At 49.3% G+C, this 21,287-nt stretch overlaps 1 protein-coding gene and 1 long non-coding RNA gene across 10 annotated transcripts in view; both read left to right on the plus strand.

Moving 5' to 3' along the window:
• Positions 1–318: 318 nt before the first annotated feature.
• CD99 (CD99 molecule (Xg blood group)) overlaps positions 319–21,287 on the plus strand; it is a 50,964-nt gene continuing 29,995 nt past the window's right edge. For 4 of the 9 annotated variants that reach the window (XR_010132632.1, XR_010132633.1, XR_010132634.1 and 1 more), the window contains exon 1: positions 487–757. Coding sequence is in view for 5 of the 9 variants with exons in the window: in XM_055377231.2 (XP_055233206.1) it covers positions 691–757 (67 nt within the window). In the remaining 4 variants the exon portion in view is untranslated. Of the gene's footprint in view, positions 758–21,287 lie in introns of all 9 variants that reach the window. The other 5 variants (XM_055377231.2, XM_055377232.2, XM_063703357.1 and 2 more) reach the window with 5 other exon arrangements.
• Positions 5,802–21,004, plus strand: LOC134757901 (uncharacterized). Its single transcript, XR_010132636.1, has 2 exons — positions 5,802–6,411; positions 20,820–21,004. It is a non-coding gene; the product is annotated as an uncharacterized lncRNA (long non-coding RNA).

The following is a 21,287-nucleotide window of genomic DNA, read 5'->3' on the forward strand; positions in this document are numbered from 1 at the left end:
TTTCCAAGAAGGGCGGCAGTTTCGTGTCGCTACAGTTACAGGCGTGCATTTAGGAGGCTGTAGACAGGGAGGGACCCGCACTTTCCCGAGCAGGGGAGCTGCTGGGAAAGTTTGTTTTTTTGCTCCCACTGGAGACCACGGGGTGAGGGGGGTCCTTGTTAAAGGGGCGGAGAAGTGGCTGCAGGGGCGAGTGGGGAGAGGGGGCTCTATGTTTCCAAGAAGGGCGGCAGTTTTGTGCCACTACAGTTAAGGGCCGCCCTGGGGCGTGCATTCAGAGGGCTGTAAACCGGGAGGGACCCGCACTTTCCTGAGAATGTTGTAGTTCACTTTGCTTCGGGTCGGCGCCGCCCTGGCTACGGCCTTGTGGGTGGGTGAGGGGGCGTGGGCAGTTTCCTGAGAAGGGGCGGGGCGTGTACCGTACTCCCCTCGGCGCTGCCTGGGCCACCCCCGCCCGCCTACCTCCTCTGTCCCCTCCCCGGGCCCGGCGTTCCCGCCCCTTCTGTGCGCGCGTGGAGCCCGGGGCGGGGCGGGGCGGGCGCAGCCGGCGCTGAGCTTGCAGGGCCGCTCCCCTCACCCGCCCCCTTCGAGTCCTCGGGCTTCGCCCCACCCGGCCCGTGGGGGAGTATCTGTCCTGCCGCCTTCGCCCACGCCCTGCACTCCGGAACCGTCCCTGCGCGCTCTGGGCGCACCATGGCCCGCGGGGCTGCGCTGGCGCTGCTGCTCTTCGGCCTGCTGGGGGCTCTGGTCGCCGCCCCGGGTGAGCGAGCGGAGGGATCCGGGTTGGGGGACGCGAGGGCGCGGGCCGCGACTGGGGATCTGCTTGAGATGCGGCATTGGGGGCGCCCCGCGGGGACACCCGGACCCTCCTCCCTGCCCGGCAGGACGCGCTGTGCCCACAGGGGCCCAGGCCCGGAGGAGGCGCCCACTTTCTCCCCAACGCTTTTTCTGGAGCCGTTCCAGAGAGAAAAGTCAGCGTTTGTTGTCGGAGTTGCAAACTCTTAAATTTGGGGCGGCCTTGGGAGAGGTGCGTCCGATTCTTCCCAATCTAGGGGACTTTCTTACAGATCTCTCTCCCTTTGCATCAGCCCCTCACCCCACCCCGTTATCTACCCCCAGGGTTTGGGGACCTGCGTCTTTAGGCCGCGCGCGGAGGCCGCCCTGGAGTTGCCTGTCACAGCCACGCCCTGCGTCCCGGGCCTAAATTTGGAATCGCTAGAAGCCTGAGACCCGGGTGGTGGGGGGAAGGGAAGGAAAAGTTAGAAAAAAACTTTGAGCCCTGAACATGTTCAAAAATACTCTGTGGATGCAGGCTCCGGGAATTTCAGCGCGTGCTGTGCGCCAAGCAACACGGGGCGCAGAAAGAAACGTGTGCTTACCAAATTGTCCATCTGCAGCGGTGGAGAATTCGGAAAACAGAAAAAGTGTGCAGGGAAGAAAGAGCCACGGTCACCCTCCCACGCCCTAAACCGGGCCTATTTCTAATTATTACTCTAATCATGTTTTTCTGTTTCCCTCCCTTTGAAACGGAAACGGGGACCCTGCTGGATGTGGTATATTATAAATTCTTTTTTCCAGTGGCCAGTGCATTTTTTGCTCTTCGTATGGGCAGGCTTTTAAGTAGACCGGCTTGCGGGCAGTGTAGACTTCAGGACGGGCCTTATCAGGGCTGGACATATTTAGGAAGGAGACGCGGGAACGCCCAGCCCTGGGGAGGACGGAGGAGGCCCGATTTGTGTTGATAGGATCTAGCTCAGCCTAGAGCTGCGGTGACTAGGCCGGGTCTCTATTTTTAGGGAGGAGTTGCTAATGGATTTACACCCTCTTTAAAGGGGTCCCGGGTATCCTAGAAATTGTGCTTTCACTTGGTAGAGATTAGAGATAATGAAGCCTGCTCCGTAGAGGAAAACTTGGAGGACTTTCCAGCCTGCAGGGGAGGTTCCAAGCAGAGCTTCCTGTTTCTCCCTTTTCTTCCTAAATGTCCTTCCTTCTTGCGGGCAAGCTGTCACCACGGACGGGATGGCTCTGTAGGGTTTTATCAGCTGCATTTGTTCCCCAGGCACCTGCAGATGAACGGGGTTTTCACTTGTCTCTCTGCGAATGCATTCCTTCATCCTTCATGCCTTCCTTCCTTCTTTTGCACCTACTGTGGGCTTGGGGTCAGGGAAATATATCCAAGGGAGTGCTGGTGGCCTAAGAATTGAGTTTCCTGGAGAACAGAGGCATCTGAACAGGCAGACGGGAGACAGGGCCACAGGGACCTTTATAGTTCCATCACGAAATAACTCAGGGGTTCCCAGTGGTAAATCTTGGTGAGGGGCTTGGCTGGATTTTGAAGCCCTGGGGACAGATTTGCCGGCTGGTCTGGCGTTCCAGGTCACTGGAGCAGAGTGAGTGGAAAGCCTTATATTCTCTGAGCCCCAAACAAGTCGTTGCACAGTTTTTAAATTTTTGTTGTTGTTGATGGTGGTTTTTTTTGTTTTTTTGGACGGAGTTTCACTCTGTCACCAGTCTGGAGTGTAGTGGCGCGATGTCGGCTCATTGGCGTTGCACAGTTTTTAAACCTACAGCAGTGTTCATCTGGAACTCCTGATTTTGGAAGCAGACTGGGCTTAGGAACTCCAGCTACTGATGCTTTGAGTAAAGGGAAGAGTACCTGTCTATGGGGTGGGTGGGTAGGGAAGAGCAGTGGGATAGGGGCATAACAGGGCCAACCTATCCTTCTAATTGCAGAGGAGGGCCTGGTCATCAGCACTGATGGATCTCCTTGAGGGACCCTTCTCACCCCCTCTTTGCAGTCTGACCCTGCTAGAGATGAAGACAGAAACAGCCTGTCCCAATAATATTAATACACGTTTCATCGGGAAAGTTGACTTGAGTTGGTGATGCTCAGAACACACTTTCTTATAGCAACATGCATCAGGCTGCAAAACCCCGTTGAGCCTGAAGTAGGTTCTCAGACTGGTGCTGATAGCTCTGGCCTGATCTCAGAGTGTTGGGGACCCTGTGTTCCTTGGTTCCTTCATAAATTCTCAGGGGTACAGGTGGGATGTGGTGAGGGATGGATGGACAGAGGGAGGTGTATAGAGGAAAAGAGGAGGCTTCAGCTTTGTAGAGAGCAAGATGTTCCCACAGGGCGACGTTGGCCCCGAGGAGACACTTTGTGATGGTTGCAGACATTTTTGGTTGCCACCCTGGGGTGGGACATCCCACCATCCTGCAATGGGTGGGGCAGCTTAGGGAAGCTGCTCAGAATCTTTCAAGGGCCAGGACGGCCTCCAGCACAAAGAATTCATCTGGTCCCAAATGCCAATGGTGTTGAGGGTGGAAAACCCTGAGGAGGGCTTGGGAGTTGCATGTATGCGCTGATTCAGGGCTGCCCCTGCAGTTAGGAGCCTGCCATCCCGACAGTAGAGTTGCACACATCCAATGCATCCCTGCTCTCTGGCAAAGGCTGATTTGCCCCACCCCCCGGGGCAACGGCACAGCGGCCTGTGCAGTTTGAAAAACTCCAAACATCTACGGAACCGACATCTCTTGAACAATACCAGGCCTCTTCAGGATTCCCTCGCCCCAGTAGAGCAAGTGTGGGCTTCGTTTTTTTTTTTTTTTTTTTTTTTACTCTCTCCAGAGCTCTTGTGTCCTGCCCCTGTGGGTGTGTGTGGAAGTTATTAGGAGAATGTTTCTGGGCAGAGGAAGTGGGTTTTATCATCCAGCGAGTTTGCCTTGATTTTCCATCAGCGTGTTTGGCTCTGGTAAAAGTTGATTGCTTTGCATTTAACTCCCTACTTTAGGCCGAGCACGGTGATTCAGGCCTGTAAATCCCAGCACTTTGGGAGGCTGAGGCCAGTGGGTCACATGAGGCCAAGAGTTCGAGACCAGCCTGGCCAACATGGCAAAACCCCGACTCTACTAAAAATACAAAAATTAGCCGGGCGTGGTGGTGAGCGCCTATAATCCCAGCTACTCAGCAGGCTGAGGCAGGAAAATCACTTCAGCCCGGGAAGCAGAGGTTGCAGTGAGCTGAGATCGTGTCACCGCACTATGGCCTGGGTAACAGAGAGAGACTCAGTCTCAAAGAAAAAAAAAAACAACTTCCTGCTTTAGCTCTTTCTCCTTTGTCTGTGTATGAGACAGAGTTTTCATGTAAAGACAAACACATGTCTTTACACTTTGGAGATACTCAAGTAAATGACTGTCTGGAAATCATTTTTCTTCCTGAAGGTCCTATGATGGGTACATGCTGTCATTTAGAAAGAAATGCAGCTCATACAGTACTTTTCCCAATTCGGCATTTAGGAATCATGGCGGGATTTCATGGATACTGTCTGGAATGTTTTCGGACTCAGATATCTTCCCCCGGGGAAATAGACTTCTCAGTAGCCACGTGGACCTTGGGCTGGTTTTCAGTCCTGCTGAAACTTTTCTGAGCACTCTTGTTACTTTAGGGGAAAAGAATTACATGTCCTTTGTGATTTACAGTAAGAAATAAGACCTATGTGTCTCTCGGGGTGCGAAGGAGGAAAAGTCTTTTTTTTTTGAGATGGAATTTTCCTCTGTTGTCCAGGCTGGAGTGCAGTGGCACGATCTCAGCTCACGGCAATCTCTCCATCTCAGGTTCAAGCAGTTCTCCTGCCTCAGCCTCCCAATTAGCTGGGACTACAGGCATGCACCGCGTATCTGGCTAATTTTTGTATATTTAGTAGAGATGGGGTTTCACTATGTTGACCAGGCTGAAAAATATTTTTTTGAGGTGGGGTCTCGCTCTGTTGCCCAGACTGGAGTGCAGGGGTGCAGTCAGGGCTCACTACAGCCTCCACCTCCTGGTCTCAAGCAATCCTCCCACCTCAGCCTCCTCAGTAGCTGGGACTACAGGCACACACCACTGTGCCTGGCCACTTTTACATTTTTTTGTAGAGACAGGGTCTTGCTATGTTGCCCAGACTGAAAAAAAAGTCTTTTTTTTTTGAGACAGAGTCTCACTGTGTCACCCAGGCTGGAGTGCAATGGCAGGATCTTGGCTGACTGCAACCTGTGTCTCCCGGGCTCAGGCAATTCTCCTGCCTCAGACACCTGAATAGCTGGGAATACAGGCACATGTCACCACACCTGGCTATTTTTTGTATTTTTAGTAGAGACGGTGTTTCACCCTGTTGGACAGGCTGGCCTCAAACTCCTGGCCTCAAGTGATCTGCCCACCTTGGCCTCCCAAAGTGCTGGGATTACAGGTGTGAGCCACCTGAAAAATCATTTTAAAAATCAACTGTCCTATGTTCTTATTTGGAAGCGACTCCTCTAACCAAAGACAGGGAAAAACAAACCAAACTTTATTAACATGCGTTTTTCATTGATATATGGGAGATACCTAGAAATGGGTAGTTTTCAAGGAAGTGGCTTGGATTCTAGCTGCTCTAGTACCCTCAACAAAGAACAGTCCATTTTTAGAGAATTGGCAGAGAAAGACAAAGGACTTTGAGTCTTCAGGGGCAGCAACGAAATGGCAGAGAAAGGCTGGTTATTGAAGCTTGTTCGTTCTGAGTCCTGTGGTTCCATGTCCCAGGCCCATGTGGATTTTCTGATGTGTTCCATAGTTCACCTCTGTTCTCCCAGTTGGGGAGGTGCGGTTCGGATTGCTTGTGAATGTGGTCTCATCGTTGCTGGTGTAGCTGCAGGCTGCAGGCTGTCCAGGGCTTGAGGATTTGCTGATATTCTTTCTTTTCTTTTCTTTTCTTTTTATTTTGAGATGAAGTCTCGCTCTTTTCCCCCAGGCTGGAGTGCGATGGTGCAATCTTGGCTCACTGCAACCTCTGCCTCCCAGGTTCAAGCGATTCTCCTGTCTCAGCCTCCTGAGTAGCTGGGATTACAGGTGCCCACCACCACGCCTGGCTAATTTTTGTATTTTTTTAGTAGAGATGGAGTTTCACCATCTTGGCCAGGCTGGTTTCGAACTCCTGCCCTCAGGTGATCCGCCCGCCTCGGCCTCCTAAAGTGTATTCTTTTTTGATTTATCCCAGTCTCTTGGCTGAAACATGGTAGCTCACCAACATTTCTACTCCCATTTGTCCAACTGACGGTATCTTTTCACATCTCTAGAGACCAGAAGGACTTCCTCTTCTTGAATTTCCTGTTCAGTATTCTTTCTTGGCTTGGTTCCTTGGTGAGTTTTGAGGAGATGGTGCATGGGTGTGTTTTTCGGCTTTGTTTTAGTATGACTCAGGGTTGCCACCATGCCTTGTACGGTCTCCTAGTCATAGTATTAAAGTTTCCGCTTAGCAGGAAACCAGAAACTTCCTTTTTTCTCCCCCAGAGTCAGATTCAAACCAGTGTTTCTCAAGTGGGCTGTGAAAGTAGCCTGCAGCCACCTACCTGGCAAAGAAGAAAATTCAACAGAGGAGAGGAGAAAATGCCCACAGGGTACGTGGAAAGCCTTGCTAAAGAAGCCACATGGGCAAAGCTTTTGTTCCGCTCCCTCTGTCCCGGTGGGCTGGGCTGAGATATAATATATGTTTGTCATTGTGGACGGCAGCTGGATGAGTCTGAAAGCAGTTGCAAACCCCTTTAATTCACTTTGCTTTCTCAACTTTGAATGGTGTCATGGGCTGGGGTGGGTCTCCTGTTTTTGAGAATCACCTGAAAGAGTCTGATTTTCTGCAGCTTTTCGGGGAGTAAAGCTGTTGCTCCAAAGCGCTGTTTAAAAGCGGATAATAATGTATCTGGTTGAGCTAACAGCCCTTCTTGAGGAGGCAGCAGACTGGCCGGAGGGCTCTGCAGGCATTACTCATCAGCGACACCTGAGCTCGCCCAGGTAGCCTGACTCTTGTTTGTTTCTGCTTTGCCTGACCCTGCAAAATTATTGTCCAAATGCACCCTGGCAAGCATTGATCCACGAGGGGATGCTGACCAGAAGGAGCTTTCGTTTCTGCACGATGGACTGGAACACGACGGACTGGAATGATGACAAGAATAAACACACTGCGTTGTCTTTTAGGGCCAACGGACTTGGACGCATAGAGATTTTATAACTACTGCCAGAACCCAAATATTGCCAGTCGGCCTCTTCTGCTGCTGTTGCTAGCTGTCTTCTTCTGGGGGAAATGGGTTGGGTTCTAAATATGAATTAACACAGGGCTGTCTTCGATGAATTCAGCACAAAATGTTGTCAGCAATTGAACACTCGGAGAGAAGCGTTAGGCATTTAGTGCAGACTCATAGAATAGCAGGACAGGGAGGGATTTGGATCTGGGCAAGCAGGAGATGGATATGAACACCTGTCTTTTGAGACCGTGCCGAGGTGGCAGTGAAGGGAGAGGCCCCCTGTGTTGAGGTCTTTACTCAAGAGGCTGTGGTCCTTTGAGACTAACATAGCATCCGATAGACAGACAAGATGGACAGCTACAGCCACCTATGGGAAGCGGTTTCTACTCTTAAACCACAAGCCCCTAGACACACTCATCATATCATAAACATATCACCGGGCAGTGGCTTGCAATCTTTTTGTTTCTTTCTTTCTTTCTTTTTTTTTTTTTTTAGACTTGCCCAGGCCGGAGTGCAGTGGCACGATTGTAGCTCACGGCAGTCTTGACCTCCTGGGTGCAGGTGAATCTCTCATCTCAGCCTTCCAAGGAGCTGGGACCACAGGCATGTGCCACCCTCAGCTAATTTTTAAAATCTTTTTGTAGAATCGGAGTCTGACTACATTGCCCAGGCTGGTCTTGAACTCCTGGGCTCAAGCAAACCTCTCGCCTCAGCTTCCCAAAGTGCTGGGGTTACAGGCGTGAGCCACCATGCTCAGCCTGCAATCATTTTTTTTTGAGACAGGATCTCACTCTGTCGCCCAGGCTGAAGTGCAGTGGTGTGATCTCAGCTCACTGCAGCCTCGAACCCCCAGGCTCAGGTGACCTGCCCACCTTAGCCTTCTGTGTAGTTGGGACTATGGGCACATGCCACCACACTCAATTAATTTTTACCTTTTTTGTAGATACAGAGTTTTGTTCTGTCGCCCAGGCTGGTGGACATATTTTAATCCTACAGAGTCCAGTCTAAAAACACACCGGTAACTGATGCCCATCCCTCCTGCCTTCCTGATTTCCGAGCGATGGTTTCAGACACAAACCTGCTTGACCACCCTCCAGTAGCTCTTGCTGACCTAGATCCGAGGTTCTCAGCTTTGGCCCCGTTGCGGGAAGCTTGGAAACGTCACTCTTGCCCAGGGTTACCTGGGTAGTCTGGTTTATAGACGTGTTAGGTGTTTTAATTTTTTTTTTTTTTTTGAGACAAGATTTTGCTCTGTCACCCGGGCTGGAGTGCAGTGGTACAATCATAGCTCACTGCAGCCTCAACCTCCTGGGTTCAAGCAGCCTACCCACCTCAGCCTCGAAAGAAGCTGGGACCACAGGTGCACCTCACCATACCCAGCTAATCTTTTCTTTTCTTTCTTTTTGTTTTTTTCTTTTCTTTCCTCTTCTTTTCTTTTCGTTTTCTCTTCTCTTCTCTCTTTTCTTTCTTCTTCTTCTTTTTTTTAGACAGAGTCTTGCTCTGTTGCCCAGGCTGGAGTGCCTTGGTGCAACCTTGGCTCACTGCAACTTCCGCCTCCCTGGTTCAAGCACCTCTCTTGCCTCAGCCTCCTGAGTAGCTGGAACTACAGACACGCACCACCACGCCTGGCTAATTTTTGTATTTTTAGTAGAGACGGGGTTTCACTATGTTGGCCAGGATGGTCTCGAACTCCTGACGTCGTGATCTGCCCACCTCGGCTTCCCAAAGTGCTGGGATTACAGGTGTGAGCCACTGCGCCCAGCCTTTTTTTTTTTTTTTTTTTTTACAGAGTCTCGCTCTGTCACCAGGCTGGAGTGCAGTGATGCAGTCTTGGCTCACTGCAACCTCTGCCACCCGGGTTCAAGTGATTCTTCTGCCTCAGCCTCCCTCAGGCGTGAGCTGGCACGCCCAGCCAAATTTTTCATTTTTTGTAGAGACAGGGTCTCCCTATGTTGCCCAGTTTAGTCCTGAACTCCTGAGTTCAAGCCATCCACCTGCCTTGGCCTGGCAAAGTGTTGGGTTTATAGACGCGAGCCACTGCATCCCGCTATTAGGAATTTTTAAAAAGCCCCTCGGAGGGTCTTCATGTGTGGCTGAGTTGTCAAGAATCATTGTTATTTTACTAGATATTCTGTTTCTTCCCTCCTACATGAGATTTCCCATAACCGCTTCTCGGATGTGAACGTCTATGCCATGGATTACATTTTTCAAAGAGCATTCAGTTTGTTATTTCATCTTCAGCGAGCCCTTAAGATATTTCTCATGGGCCTTTTGTAGATAAAGACACTGGGGTCAGAGAGTTCAGGAGCTTGCTGGTGATCACATGGTCAGCATGGGGAAAAATGCATGTGGACATGAGTTCTGTTGGTGGTGAGACGTGGGCACAGGGGTTGCTGGGCTTGGGAGTTGGTGGCTGCGTGTGTGGGCTGAACAGAGCTCCCCAGGCACGGCCTTGTGGACCTTGAGGGATGCCTGCCTTCACCACTAGTGTGACTTGAAGGGGAGGAGAATGTCCTGAATCAGTGATGGGCATTTTGATATGGAAGAGAACTCCCTTGAATCCTGGTGGTGAACTTAGACCAGTCACTGAGGCCTCTCCAGCTCCTCAGGGTCTCCATGTTCTAGGTATCCATGTGTCCTTCCATCCATTTATCCATCCATTTATGCATCCATGCATCCATCCAGCCATGCATCCTCCATTTATCCATCCATCCATCAACCCATCCTCCCATTCATTTACCCATCCATCCATTCGTCCATCCATCCATCCATCAACCCATCCTCCCATTCATTTACCCATCCATCCATCCATTCATCCATCCATCCATGCGTGCATCCATCCATCCATCCATCCATCCGTCGTCCCATTCCTTTATCCATCCATTAATGCACCTGTCCATCCATCCATCCATTCTCCATTCATCTTTCCATCCATGCATCATCCATGCATCCATCCTTTTAGTTCATCCAGCCACTCATCAATTGATACATCCATCTGTCCACCATCCACTCATCTATCCATCCATTCACCCATCCTTTCATCAGTTTACCCATCTACCATCCATCCATTTATCCGTTCACCCATTCATCTGTCCATCTGTCCATCCATCCACCTGTCTGTTCATCCATCCATCCATTCATCTATCCATCCATCCACCTACTCACCCAACCGTCCATCCACCTATCCATCCATACCTCCATCCATCTACCCACCCACTCATCCACTTAACTACCCATCCATCCACTTATCCATGCATTCATCCATCCATCCACCTACCTACTCACCCACCTAAACTCATCCATCCACTCAACCATCCATCCACCTATCCACCCGTACCTCCATCCATCCCCTTACTGCCCATCTTTCCACTCATCCCATCCATCTACCCATCCATCCACCCAGCTATCCACCCAACCATCCACCCACTCATTAATTTATCCACTCACCCATGCATGCATCCATCCATCCATCCATCCATCCATCCATCCATCCATCCACCCACCCACCCACCCATTTACACACCCACCCATCCATCCACTTACCTTCCTGTCCATCCACCCTCCCAGTCCATGGCTCTTTCATGTATTCCTTCAGCCAACATAGGTTGAAGTTAAATGTACTATTGGTGCTATTTTCTGTGGTCCCTGTTTTTTGTTCTCTGCCTTGGAGGTAACAACCAGGGCATCAATTTGGGCATAAAAGCACCATTGTGGATGGAAGGCCTGGATGTCTGGAGGCACAGAGCAGGGACTACACTCGTTCAGGGGGTCAGAGAGAGTTCTCCCAGGAGGGGCCCTCTCTGGACGCTGAGCTTCCAAGAATGAGCAGAGGAAACCAGGTGTAAGGAAGAGGAAGGGTGTCTCAGCCTGGTAGACAAGCAGTAAGAGTGATGATGGGGCAGCTGCAGTTCATCTCAGGCTAGAGGAGCTGCAGGGGCCAGATGGTGGGCAGCCTCTGTTGCCACTGCTGAGGAGTGCAGATTTAAGCCCCCCTGAAGGGTTTGACGCAGACAGCTGTGCAGGGACACTTAACCTGCCTAAGGCCCGTCTTTGGGTAACAGCATGCAGAACAGGTGGGAGGGGCTGGGGCTATTTTTGGCAGAGCGTGGATAAGTCAGTGGAGATAGAAGAGAAGACACAAGCTATTTTAAGAGATATTAAGGAAGTTAAAATCTGTAACAGGTCCCTGCCTGCAGAGTTGACCACACGTTTGCATCACATGGGTAGGCTTTAAAATATAGATGCCTGCATCTCACCTTGGAAAGTTTCTGATTTAATTAGCCTGGACATCAGGACTTAGGAAAACCCCACAGATGTGTGTAATTTGCTGCTGGAGTTGAGAACTGGGGTCCGGAGCTGTGCTCCTTAAACTGTAATGTGCTTACAGATCGCCTCTGGTAATACTTGTGAGAAAGCGCTTCAGGTGGGCTAGGGAGAGGATCACGGAGGGCTTCCTGGAGAAGGTGACATTCTCCCAGGGCCTTGAGGGGTGAATAGAAATTTTCCAGGTTCAGAAAGAAGGAATGGGCTTTCATGGCCAGGTAGAGGATCCAATGAGGCAGACGAGGGGCCCAAATTCTGTGACCCCCTACCCCTACCCCACCCCCAGGATGCCCCTGTATCAGTCCCATGGTGTAACAACCAAATTCACAAGATGCTGCAGAGGGGAAGAGATTTTAAATTTTCTGAGAAAGACAATGATATATTTTGGACACCATGAGAAATACTGTTATTAACTTGTTTTAACCTAGGTACACGCAATCTTCATCATTCAGTGATTCTGTATTTGTGACTTGCCTGCTTACTAAAATGTATTTGTCATCCCCACATCAATATTCCTGGCATTTAATTTTTTTTTATTTTAAACTTTCATTTTAGGTTCGGGGTTACATGTGAAAGTTTGTGACTTAGGTAAACATGTGTCATGAGGTTTTGTTGTACAGATTATTTCATCACTGTGGTATTAAACCCAGGACCCAATAGTTACCCTTTATGTTCTTCTCTTTACCCTTGGCTATTTTGTTCATGCACAGAACAGCAAAGAAAATGAACTTTTTATTTATTTATTTTTTTTGGATGGAGGCTCCCTCTGTCACCAAGGCTGGAGTGCAGTGGTGTGATCTTGGCTCACTGTAACCTCCGCCTCCTGTGTTCAAGTGATTCTCCTGCCTCAGCCTCCCGAGTAGTTGGGATTACAGGCACCTGCCACCACGCCTGGCTAATTTTTGTATTTTTAGTAGAGACGGGGTTTTACCGTGTTGGCCAGGCTGCTCTCAAACTCCTGGCCTCAAGTGATTCACCCGCCTCTGCTTCCCAAAATGCTGGGATTACAGGCGTGAGCCACCGCACCTGGCCAGAATTGAGCTTCTCAATAGCACATGTTCTCAGCTGAGGTTCAACAAAGCCAGACCCTGCCTTCTTGGGCCAGCGCATACTGTCAACAGGGTTCTTTGCAAGGTCTATTTGGTGTCCTGTGTTTTGTGTTTTCGTGCTTTTTGTCAGTGATTTTGCGCTTTCAAGTATCCCCAAGTCAGTGCTGACATGCTACCTAGCGTCCCTAAGTACAGGAAAGCTGGCATGGTCTCACGGGGAAAATACACATTTGATGAGCGTCAGTTAGGCAAGAGTTATAGTGCTGTTGGCTTCGAGATCAATGTGAGTGACTCCACAATGTCTATTCACTACGGTGTCTTTATACAGAAACCCACATAAAACGCGCTTAGGTAGTGATTGGTCAATGACCTCTGGAAACGTAGCCCTGTATTTACGTGGGAGCAATAGTTCACTATTCGCTAATTCAGTGTTCGCTGAGACTTTATAAAACGTAACTACTTTGAATAACAAAGCTGTAATTAACAAACCGAGCTGTTAAGTGTGTGTGTGTGTGTGTGTGTGTTGGCCTCACATCATTTTACAGAGACACACAGGGCTCTGTGAACTGCTAATAGTTGGGACCGGCGGAGGGGTTATTTCAAGCTAGTCCAAAACTGCAGGGCAGAGACCACTTTGAAAGGAGATCAGCAGTCGGGGAGTGCCTGGGATGAAGTTGGAAAAAGTGCTGAGGCCCCTAAGTCAGTTTCCGGTGTTTCCACGTTAGCCTTGGGGGGTGATGACTCAGTTTCCTGTAGGGATGGGATCTGGGCTAGCATCTGCCAGTGGAAGGGGTGACAGGGACGGAGAGCAGGGAACCCCGAGCAGCCCTGCCTTGCTGTTGTCTGAGCCTCAGAACTCCTGAAGGCGGGGTCCTTCAGCATCACCCTGGAGTTTGTTAAAAATGCAGGCTCATGAGCCTCACCCCAGACCACAGAATGAAAATGGCTGGGGGTGAGACCCAGGATTCCACGTCTCCCCAGGTCCCTCGCAGGGCGATTCTGAGAACTGCCGGTGTGAGGCGTGCTCAGCCCAGGCCAAACATTCACACCATTCTTTGGCCTCTTGTAAAACTTGGCGTAGCTCAGGGGACATTCCCAGAGTTATGGCACACGAACGAAAGAAAGTTTCCCACTTCTTACCAAACATATTGTAAAATTACAGGAAAGAGCTTGTTCTATCACGTCTATACCCTTGTGCCGTCGTCCTAGTTAGGATGAAGCCGAGATGTTACCTTGTACCTTAGGCCACCGCAGACAAGGAAGCATATGCAGTTTAACCACCTGCATATAATTTTTTTTTCTTTTCTTTCTTTTTTTTTTGAGACAAAGTCTCATTCTATCACCCAGGCTAGTGTGCAGTGGCGCAATCTCGGCTCACTGCAACCTCCATCTGCCAAGTTCAAGAGATTCTTGTGCCTCAGCCTCCCAAGTAGCTGGAACTACAGGTACACGCCACCACGCCCAGCTAATTTAGTAGAGATGGGGTTTTGCCATGTTGGCCAGGCTGGTCTCGAACCCCTGACCTCAGTGATCTGCCTGCCTCAACCTCCGAAAGTGTTGGGATTACAGGACTGAGCCACCATGCCCTACCTATTTTTTGGAGGCAGGGTCTCTCTCTGTTGCCCAGGCTGGAGTGCCGTGGTGCAGTCTCAGCTCCCTGCAATCTCAACCTCTACAAGTGAAGGCCATCCTCCCGCCTCAGCCTCCCAAGTAGCTGGGACCATGGGTGTGCACCACAACACCTGTCTAATTTTTGCATTTTTTGTAGAGACGGGGTTTCATCATGTTGCCCAGGCTGCTGTTGAACTCCTGGGCTCAAGCAATCCTCCCACCTTGGCCTCCCAAAGTGTTGGGATTATAGGCGTGAGCCACTGTACCCGACCACCTATGTATAATTTTCAAGCTAAGAAGACAGAGAGACGAGTTTAACTATTGCTACAGACATGAAGCCCTTTCCTTTCCATAGTTTGCCAGCAGAGAATGTTTCCAGGGCCCGGCGGCCACTGTCACCCACTGCGTTCATAGCTTTCCATGGGGTGAACAGATTGCGCTGGACTCAGCGGTTAAATCTAAAGTGTAGGATGTTTGGTGAACTCGGAGTTCCTCGCACTTGTCTGTAATCTGGCACATTGTGTTTTCTATACTCAGATATGCAGTCACTGGCACACATCCTGTTACTGACGGGAAGCTGGACCCAGCACTGGAGTATTTCTGAGACTATGACACTCTGGTGTATTCCTGAAATTATTTATGACACTATTAAGCTCTTTTCTGTAATTTTACAATATGTTTGGTAAGATCTCAGAGCCAGATTTTTTTTAATGATGTGTTTATTTCTTTTAATTGACAAATACACATTGTATGTGTTTATGCGGTTGCACATGGTGTCTTGATGTATGTATCCATGGTGAGATGGATTTAAATATGCATGACCTCACAGACTTTGCAGCACTTTTTTGTGTGTGGTGAGAACACTTATTCAGAATGGGCTCCTTTAGTCGTTTTCAAATATTCAAGCCATTGTTACTAATTGCAGTCGCCATGGTGTCTCTGAGCTTTCCTGAAGTTATTTGTCCTGTCTCATGGACACTTTGTACCCTGTGACCGATCGTCTGCCCGGTGTTAAATGACACATCTTGAAAAAGAGGACAATACTTCCAGAGCGATTCGGTTTTTAGCAACAGAAAAATAAGGGTGTTTTGACCATTTGAATAAAATAGTAAAATGAAATGTATCAGCTGCCTCCTGCTATTCCCACACAGGAGGACTTCTGGTGCTTGCTCCAATGTGGAGGCATTTTCTCTTGCACCATTCTGAGCTACAATTATCTCTAGGTTGGGGGTCCCTTCCCGAGGCCCCCCAAACCTGGAATGAAAGTTTTTAGGGGCAGACCATGTGAGTGCTTCCACCCGACCTCCAAAAAATTAAAAAAAAAAAAAAAAAAAAAGAGAGCTGGGCACAGTGGCTCTTGCCTGTAATCCCAGCACTTTGGGAGGTCGAGGCAGGCGGATCATGAGGTCAGGAGATTGAGACCTTCCTGGCTAACACGGTGAAACCCAATCTCTACTAAAAATACAAAAAAATTAGCCGGGCGTGGTGGTGGGCACCTGTAGTCCCAGCTACTCAGGAGGCTGAGGCAGCAGAATGGTGTGAACCCGGGAGGCGGAGCTTGCAGTGAGCCAAAATCGGGCCACTGCACTCCGGCCTGGGTGACAGAGAGACACTCCGTCTCAAAAAAAGAAAAAGAAAAAAAAACGCTTTGCCTTCGCTTGGCATCAAAGGACTCAGCAGCGAGTAAAGAGCACACACGTGCCCTCTGCACCTCCTCCTCCTCCTTTTCTACAATGTCCTGAAAGTTTCGTGTTTAGTGGGCTTTGGAAAAGGGTGTGGAAAACCAGCAGGAGCAGATGAGTACTGGAGTGGCCAGCAGCAGGTGTGAGCACCCCGGGGTGATGCTGGGGCTGAGTGAATTGGACATTTTTCAGCAGGGACACCCAGGCCAGTGGCGGGGTCTTCATCCTCCCACCCTTAATGGAGATGAACGGCATTATTGAGAAAGCTGCAGGCACACACAGAGCACTGCTTAAATGATGTCCCTGGCTGCTGCTGTTACTATGTAATGATTGTGTTATTCTTATGAAAATCTGAAAGTTATAGGAATCTTGAAACTTCCTAATTTTTATTTAATTAATTAATTTATTTATTTCGAGACAGAGTCTCACTCTGTCGCCCAGGCTGGAGTGCAGTGGTGCGATCTCGGCTCACTGCAACCTCCACCTCCCGGGTTCAAGCGATTCTCCTGTCTCAGCCTCCCAGGTAACTGGGACTACGGGCGTGCGCCACCACACCTGGCTAATTTTTAATTTTATGTGAAACACCTGAATGGTGTGATGATGGGGTTTAAGATAACCCAAGCGTTCGGGCACAGTGGCTCACATCTGTAATCCCTGCACTTTAGGAGGCCAAGGCAGGCAGATCACTTGATGCCCGGAGTTTGAGACCAGCCTGGCCAACATGGCGAAACCCCATCTCTACTAAAAACACAAGAATTAGCTGGATGTGGTGGCACATGCCCATAGTCCCAGCTACTGGGGAGGCTGAGGAAGGAGAATCACTTGAACCCAGGAGGTGGAGGTTGCAGTGAGTTGAGATCGTGCTACTGTACTCTAGCCTGGGCAATAGAGCAAAACTCTGCCTCAAAAGAAAAGAAAAGAAAAAAACAGAAAAAAGAGAACCCAGGTACTGGCTCTCCTCCTGCGTTTGCCATGGTTGAGTGCATTCCTACATTGTACAAGCCTTAGTCACATTGCAGAGGAACTCACACACCCCATGTGGCCTCGGGAACTTCACTCTGGGTTCGTCCTGTTTTTTGAGTTGCCTGGCTGATGAGAAAAAGTAAACATGGTTTGAATCAGTAGAAAGTGTCTTGTCAGACTGACTCATGCCATCTGTCGTCCGTTCCGCCTTGCCCTGATGAGCCATTACCCTGTCCTCGAAACATCTGGAGCTTTGAGAGGGCCGGGTGGAAATAGCAGTGGCAGTTGGGGGTTCTGCTGAGGGTCTGGTCTCTTTGCAAATTTGCAGAGAAGCTGAACGCCGTAAACATTCAACACAGGCACCTGAGTTCTCCACCAGGCTCCTTCTCTGAGGGCATGGTTGCAGCTCTTGCTGGGTGGGTTTTGATGGTGTTTTCTTCAGATTTGTAGCCCCGGAGGTCGTTTTCAGGAGCAAAAAGGCAAGTGGGGGTGTCTGCTGTGAGCCCGCCATTTCCTGCCTACCACCTGAAAGCTCAGGGAATGTGATGAATTGGGAGATGAATCCTAGGCAATAAAGAGAGCAGTGGACTGAGTTAGGAGACGATGGCTTCATTTACAGAGATTCCTTTACTGACTGATGATCATTGATTGGGTTTGCTTCCCCATGAGGCTTCAAGCCAATAGCACGTGCATTTGCATCCATTTATATACACCTGGGGGACTGCCTCCCTCACACACACCTGGGGAACTGCATCCCTCACACACCTGAGGGACTGCATCCCTTCACATACATAGGGAACTGCGTCCCTCACACACCTGGAAGATTAGCCTCAGAGGTGTCTGCAGTACCAGATTCCACCAGGGAGTGAACGTCTGATTATGGGTGATTCAGGGTGCCCACGTCTATATGAAATCGAGAGCTGATCACCTCTCTTTCCTCCCTACTCTCTGTGGGGTGGTGTTTGGGGAGCTGTCTTAAGTGTTAGTCACCTGAGGAGAAAATGGTGAGGGTGGGACTCTGTATCTGGGAGAAAGGAGACCTTGGAGGCAGGGGACAGACTGACAGAGCCTTGAGCGATGGAAGCTGAGGTCGAGGGCCCAAGGTTGATGATAGAATGCTTGGGGTTGTCTCTCCTCTGGTGTCCTTGTCCTTCAGACATCCTGGAGTGACATTGAAATTGTTTTAATTAAAAACTGTAGAAACAGCACAGAGATAAGAATGGAAGACAAGCTCCAAGTGTGGGGCTGAGGCGAGTTCTCCAAGGGCTAGGGCTAAGGGCAGAGGGAGGGAGAAGCGGAGAAGGGCATGAGGGGCATACTGTGTCCTTTGCCACCCACTCTCAGACTTGTTGTCTTGGACCCCCGTCGGCTGAGCTTGGGGTCCGGGGAGCAGTGGGTTTGGACACTCAGTGGTGACGTCAGCCGTAGTCCTGAAGCAGAGGGGAAATTGGCAATCCAGGCTTGCCTGGGGGTGACACTGGTGGCGGGAGGGCCTGTGCCCTCCCCTGTTACTGGGTTTGTGTGGGGTCCATGGGGGCATTGGGGTCAGTGGAAGGAACATGAAGTGAGCCAGAGCATCGTCACTGTGGCCTCTGAGGGCAGGTGGAGCAAGAAAAGGAGGAAGCTTCTAAGTGATACCTGGTCCCAGCTCAGTGGCTATGACCAGGGAAGTCATGTGGAGGAAAAGGCTGGTGGACTCTGAGGGTGATGGAGGAGGATGGGAGGGGCAAGCTGGGCTGGGGAGGTGGCAGGCCATGGACACACACCAGACACACATGTGCATGCACACATACACAGGCACATACATGGATGCACACTCATGCCATGCATATATACATGCATGCACACGTGTGCACCCACACAGCAAGTCACATGTGCACGTGAGCACATATGAAAACACACAAGCACATGCACATACTCCTGCAGTGCACATGCACACACATATATGCATGCACACAGGTGTGTGCTCAGATAGCACCCTCACGCATATGCACACAAGCACACAGGCAAACACACAGACACATGAACAAATGCACATATATATTCATGCAGTGCACTTGTGCACATATACACATGCAAACAGGTGTGCATTCAGCACACTCACAATGCACATGAAAACACGTGTGCACACACATGCAATGCAATACATACATGCATGCACATGTGTGCCCACACCATACACCCACACATACGTGCATGAGCACATGTACACACAGAAACCACATGAATGCATGAGCATGCGTATATGAAATACACATGCACACATGAGCACATCCACACGCGCACATGCATGTACATAGACATGCACGTGCATGTACATAGACATGCACGTGCATGTACATAGACATGCACGTGCATGTACATAGACATGCACACGTATACCCAGGCCCTGCACTGGAAAAAATCCAAAATGTGGCTTGGTTGCAAAGAGCACATGAAGAGCTGTTGAATGCAGAGGTGCCCAGCAAGAAGCATGGACCTAAACCCGAAGGTGGTTGGGGGAAGGTTGGGGACACCTGGGTGGGCAAATGGCCCCCCTGAGGCCCAGGGACAGATGCAAAAACCCAGCAAGCCAGGAGGGTCTTTGAAAAAAAAAATGTGTACCACATGTGACATTTCCCATGTGAGGGAGGCATTGAGATCATACTGTGTTTTCCCTGTGCCCTGCGATTTTGCAGCTGACATGCCCTTTCCGTGGAAATATATAGCAGTCCTCATACTAGGATTGCGTGTTCTGTGTCAGGCAGCTGGGCATGGGAGTGCAGGGTGTGGGGTGGAGCCTGGGAGGAGAGTTCCTAGTTTTACCACTGTGTTCCGGCCGTGGGGTGTCCTGGGGAATGGAGGCCACCTCCTGACACTGGAGTTTCTTGGGTTCTGCTGTGAGCGAGGAGTGGGAGAAGACAAGACTCTGGTCTTAGAAACCTTCCGAGTCTCGTACGCCCTTGACTGCCGTTTCTGAGTATTTCCTGAAGCTTGGGAAGGATGAGTCACTTTAAGGGGATTGTCCTATGTTGCTTTGTTTTGTTTCTTTAGTGACGGTGTCTATGATCATCTTCTGTTTATGAGAGTGAGATTACAGAAATAAGAAGGGTTACACTTAAAATAATATCTGTACTTTACTTTCACATGTGTGGGGTTTTTTTTTTGTCATTGCTGCTTTTTTTTTTTTTTCTTTAACATTCTGACAGTTCTGTCTGCTTATTATTAAGTCCTCCTACCTTTCTAAAGAGTATGTCTTTCTTGCTAAAGAATACATTATGGACTCTTGGAATCTCTTTGTTGGGGTGGAGGGGGAGGGGACTTGCCCTGACTTGCTGGGAATGCCCATAGGGTTTAGAAGTCACGTCTACCGCTGAGGCACTAACAAAGGTAAGCCTTCAAGGAAGCACTGTCATTTCCGGGGAAGAGAGTTTTGAGGAAATTGAAACAGTTACGAATTGATCTAGCAGTCCCTCTACTAATGTATCTACATATAAAGATATGTAGAGATGACTTTTTTTTTTTTTTTTTTTTTTGAGATGGATTCTCCCTCTGTCATCCAGGCTGGAGTGCAGTGGCATGATCTCTGCTCACTGCAACCTCTACCTCCCGGATTCAAGCGATTTTCCTGCCTCAGCCTCCTGAGTAGCTGGGATTACATGCGCATGTCACCACGCCTGGCCAATTTTTTTGTATTTATAGTAGAGACGGGGTTTCACCATGTTGGTTGGGCTGGTCTCGAACTCCTGACCTCGTGATCCTCCCGCCTTGGCCTCCCAAAGTGCTGAGATTACAGGTATGAGCCACCGCACCCAGCCCCAGAGATGACTTCTAAACCTTCAGGGTATTCCCAGCAAGTCAGGGCAAGTCTATATATATATAATATATATATGTGTATATATATAATTTGTATAAATATATAATTCATGTATATATAGTATGTATATATAGTATGTATATGTATATATAGTATGTATATATAGTATATACAGTATGTATGTATATAGTATGTATATATGTAGTGTGTGTATATATAGTATGTATGTATATAGTATGTGTATATATAGTATGTGTGTGTGTGTATATAGTATGTGTATGTGTGTATATATATATGTTTATTTGGGATAAGGAAAGGAAATCAGTATGTCAAAGAGACACTCCCCTCCCATGTTTATTGCAGCACCATTCGGAGTAGCCAAGACATGCAGTGAACGGAAGAGCCCGTCAAGGGATGAATGCAGAAAGAAAATGTGCTATATCAACTCTGTACATTCACTAAAAGTCATTCATTTGCACAGTGAGAATAAGTGCCTTTCATGCTATGTAAACTATGCCTCAATAAAGCTGTTAAATGAACAAAGAAAATAGGGTATATTCACAATGGAATGGTATTCAGCTTTAAAAAAGAAGGAGGTTGGCCGGGTGCGGTGGCTCACGCCTGTAATCCCAGCACTTTGGGAGGCTGAGGCAGGCGGATCACCTGAGGTCAGGAGTTCAAGACCAGCCTGGCCAACATGGTGAAACCCAGTCTCTACTAAAAATACAAAAAATTAGCTGGGCATGATGGGCGGGCGCCTATAGTCCCAGCTACTCGGGAGGCTGAGGCAGGAGAATTGCTTGAACCCAGGAGGCAGAGGTTGCAGTGAGC

The sequence above is a fragment of the Gorilla gorilla genome, chromosome Y, assembly GCF_029281585.2.
Source record: "Gorilla gorilla gorilla isolate KB3781 chromosome Y, NHGRI_mGorGor1-v2.1_pri, whole genome shotgun sequence".
NCBI classification, from domain to species: Eukaryota; Metazoa; Chordata; class Mammalia; order Primates; family Hominidae; genus Gorilla; species Gorilla gorilla.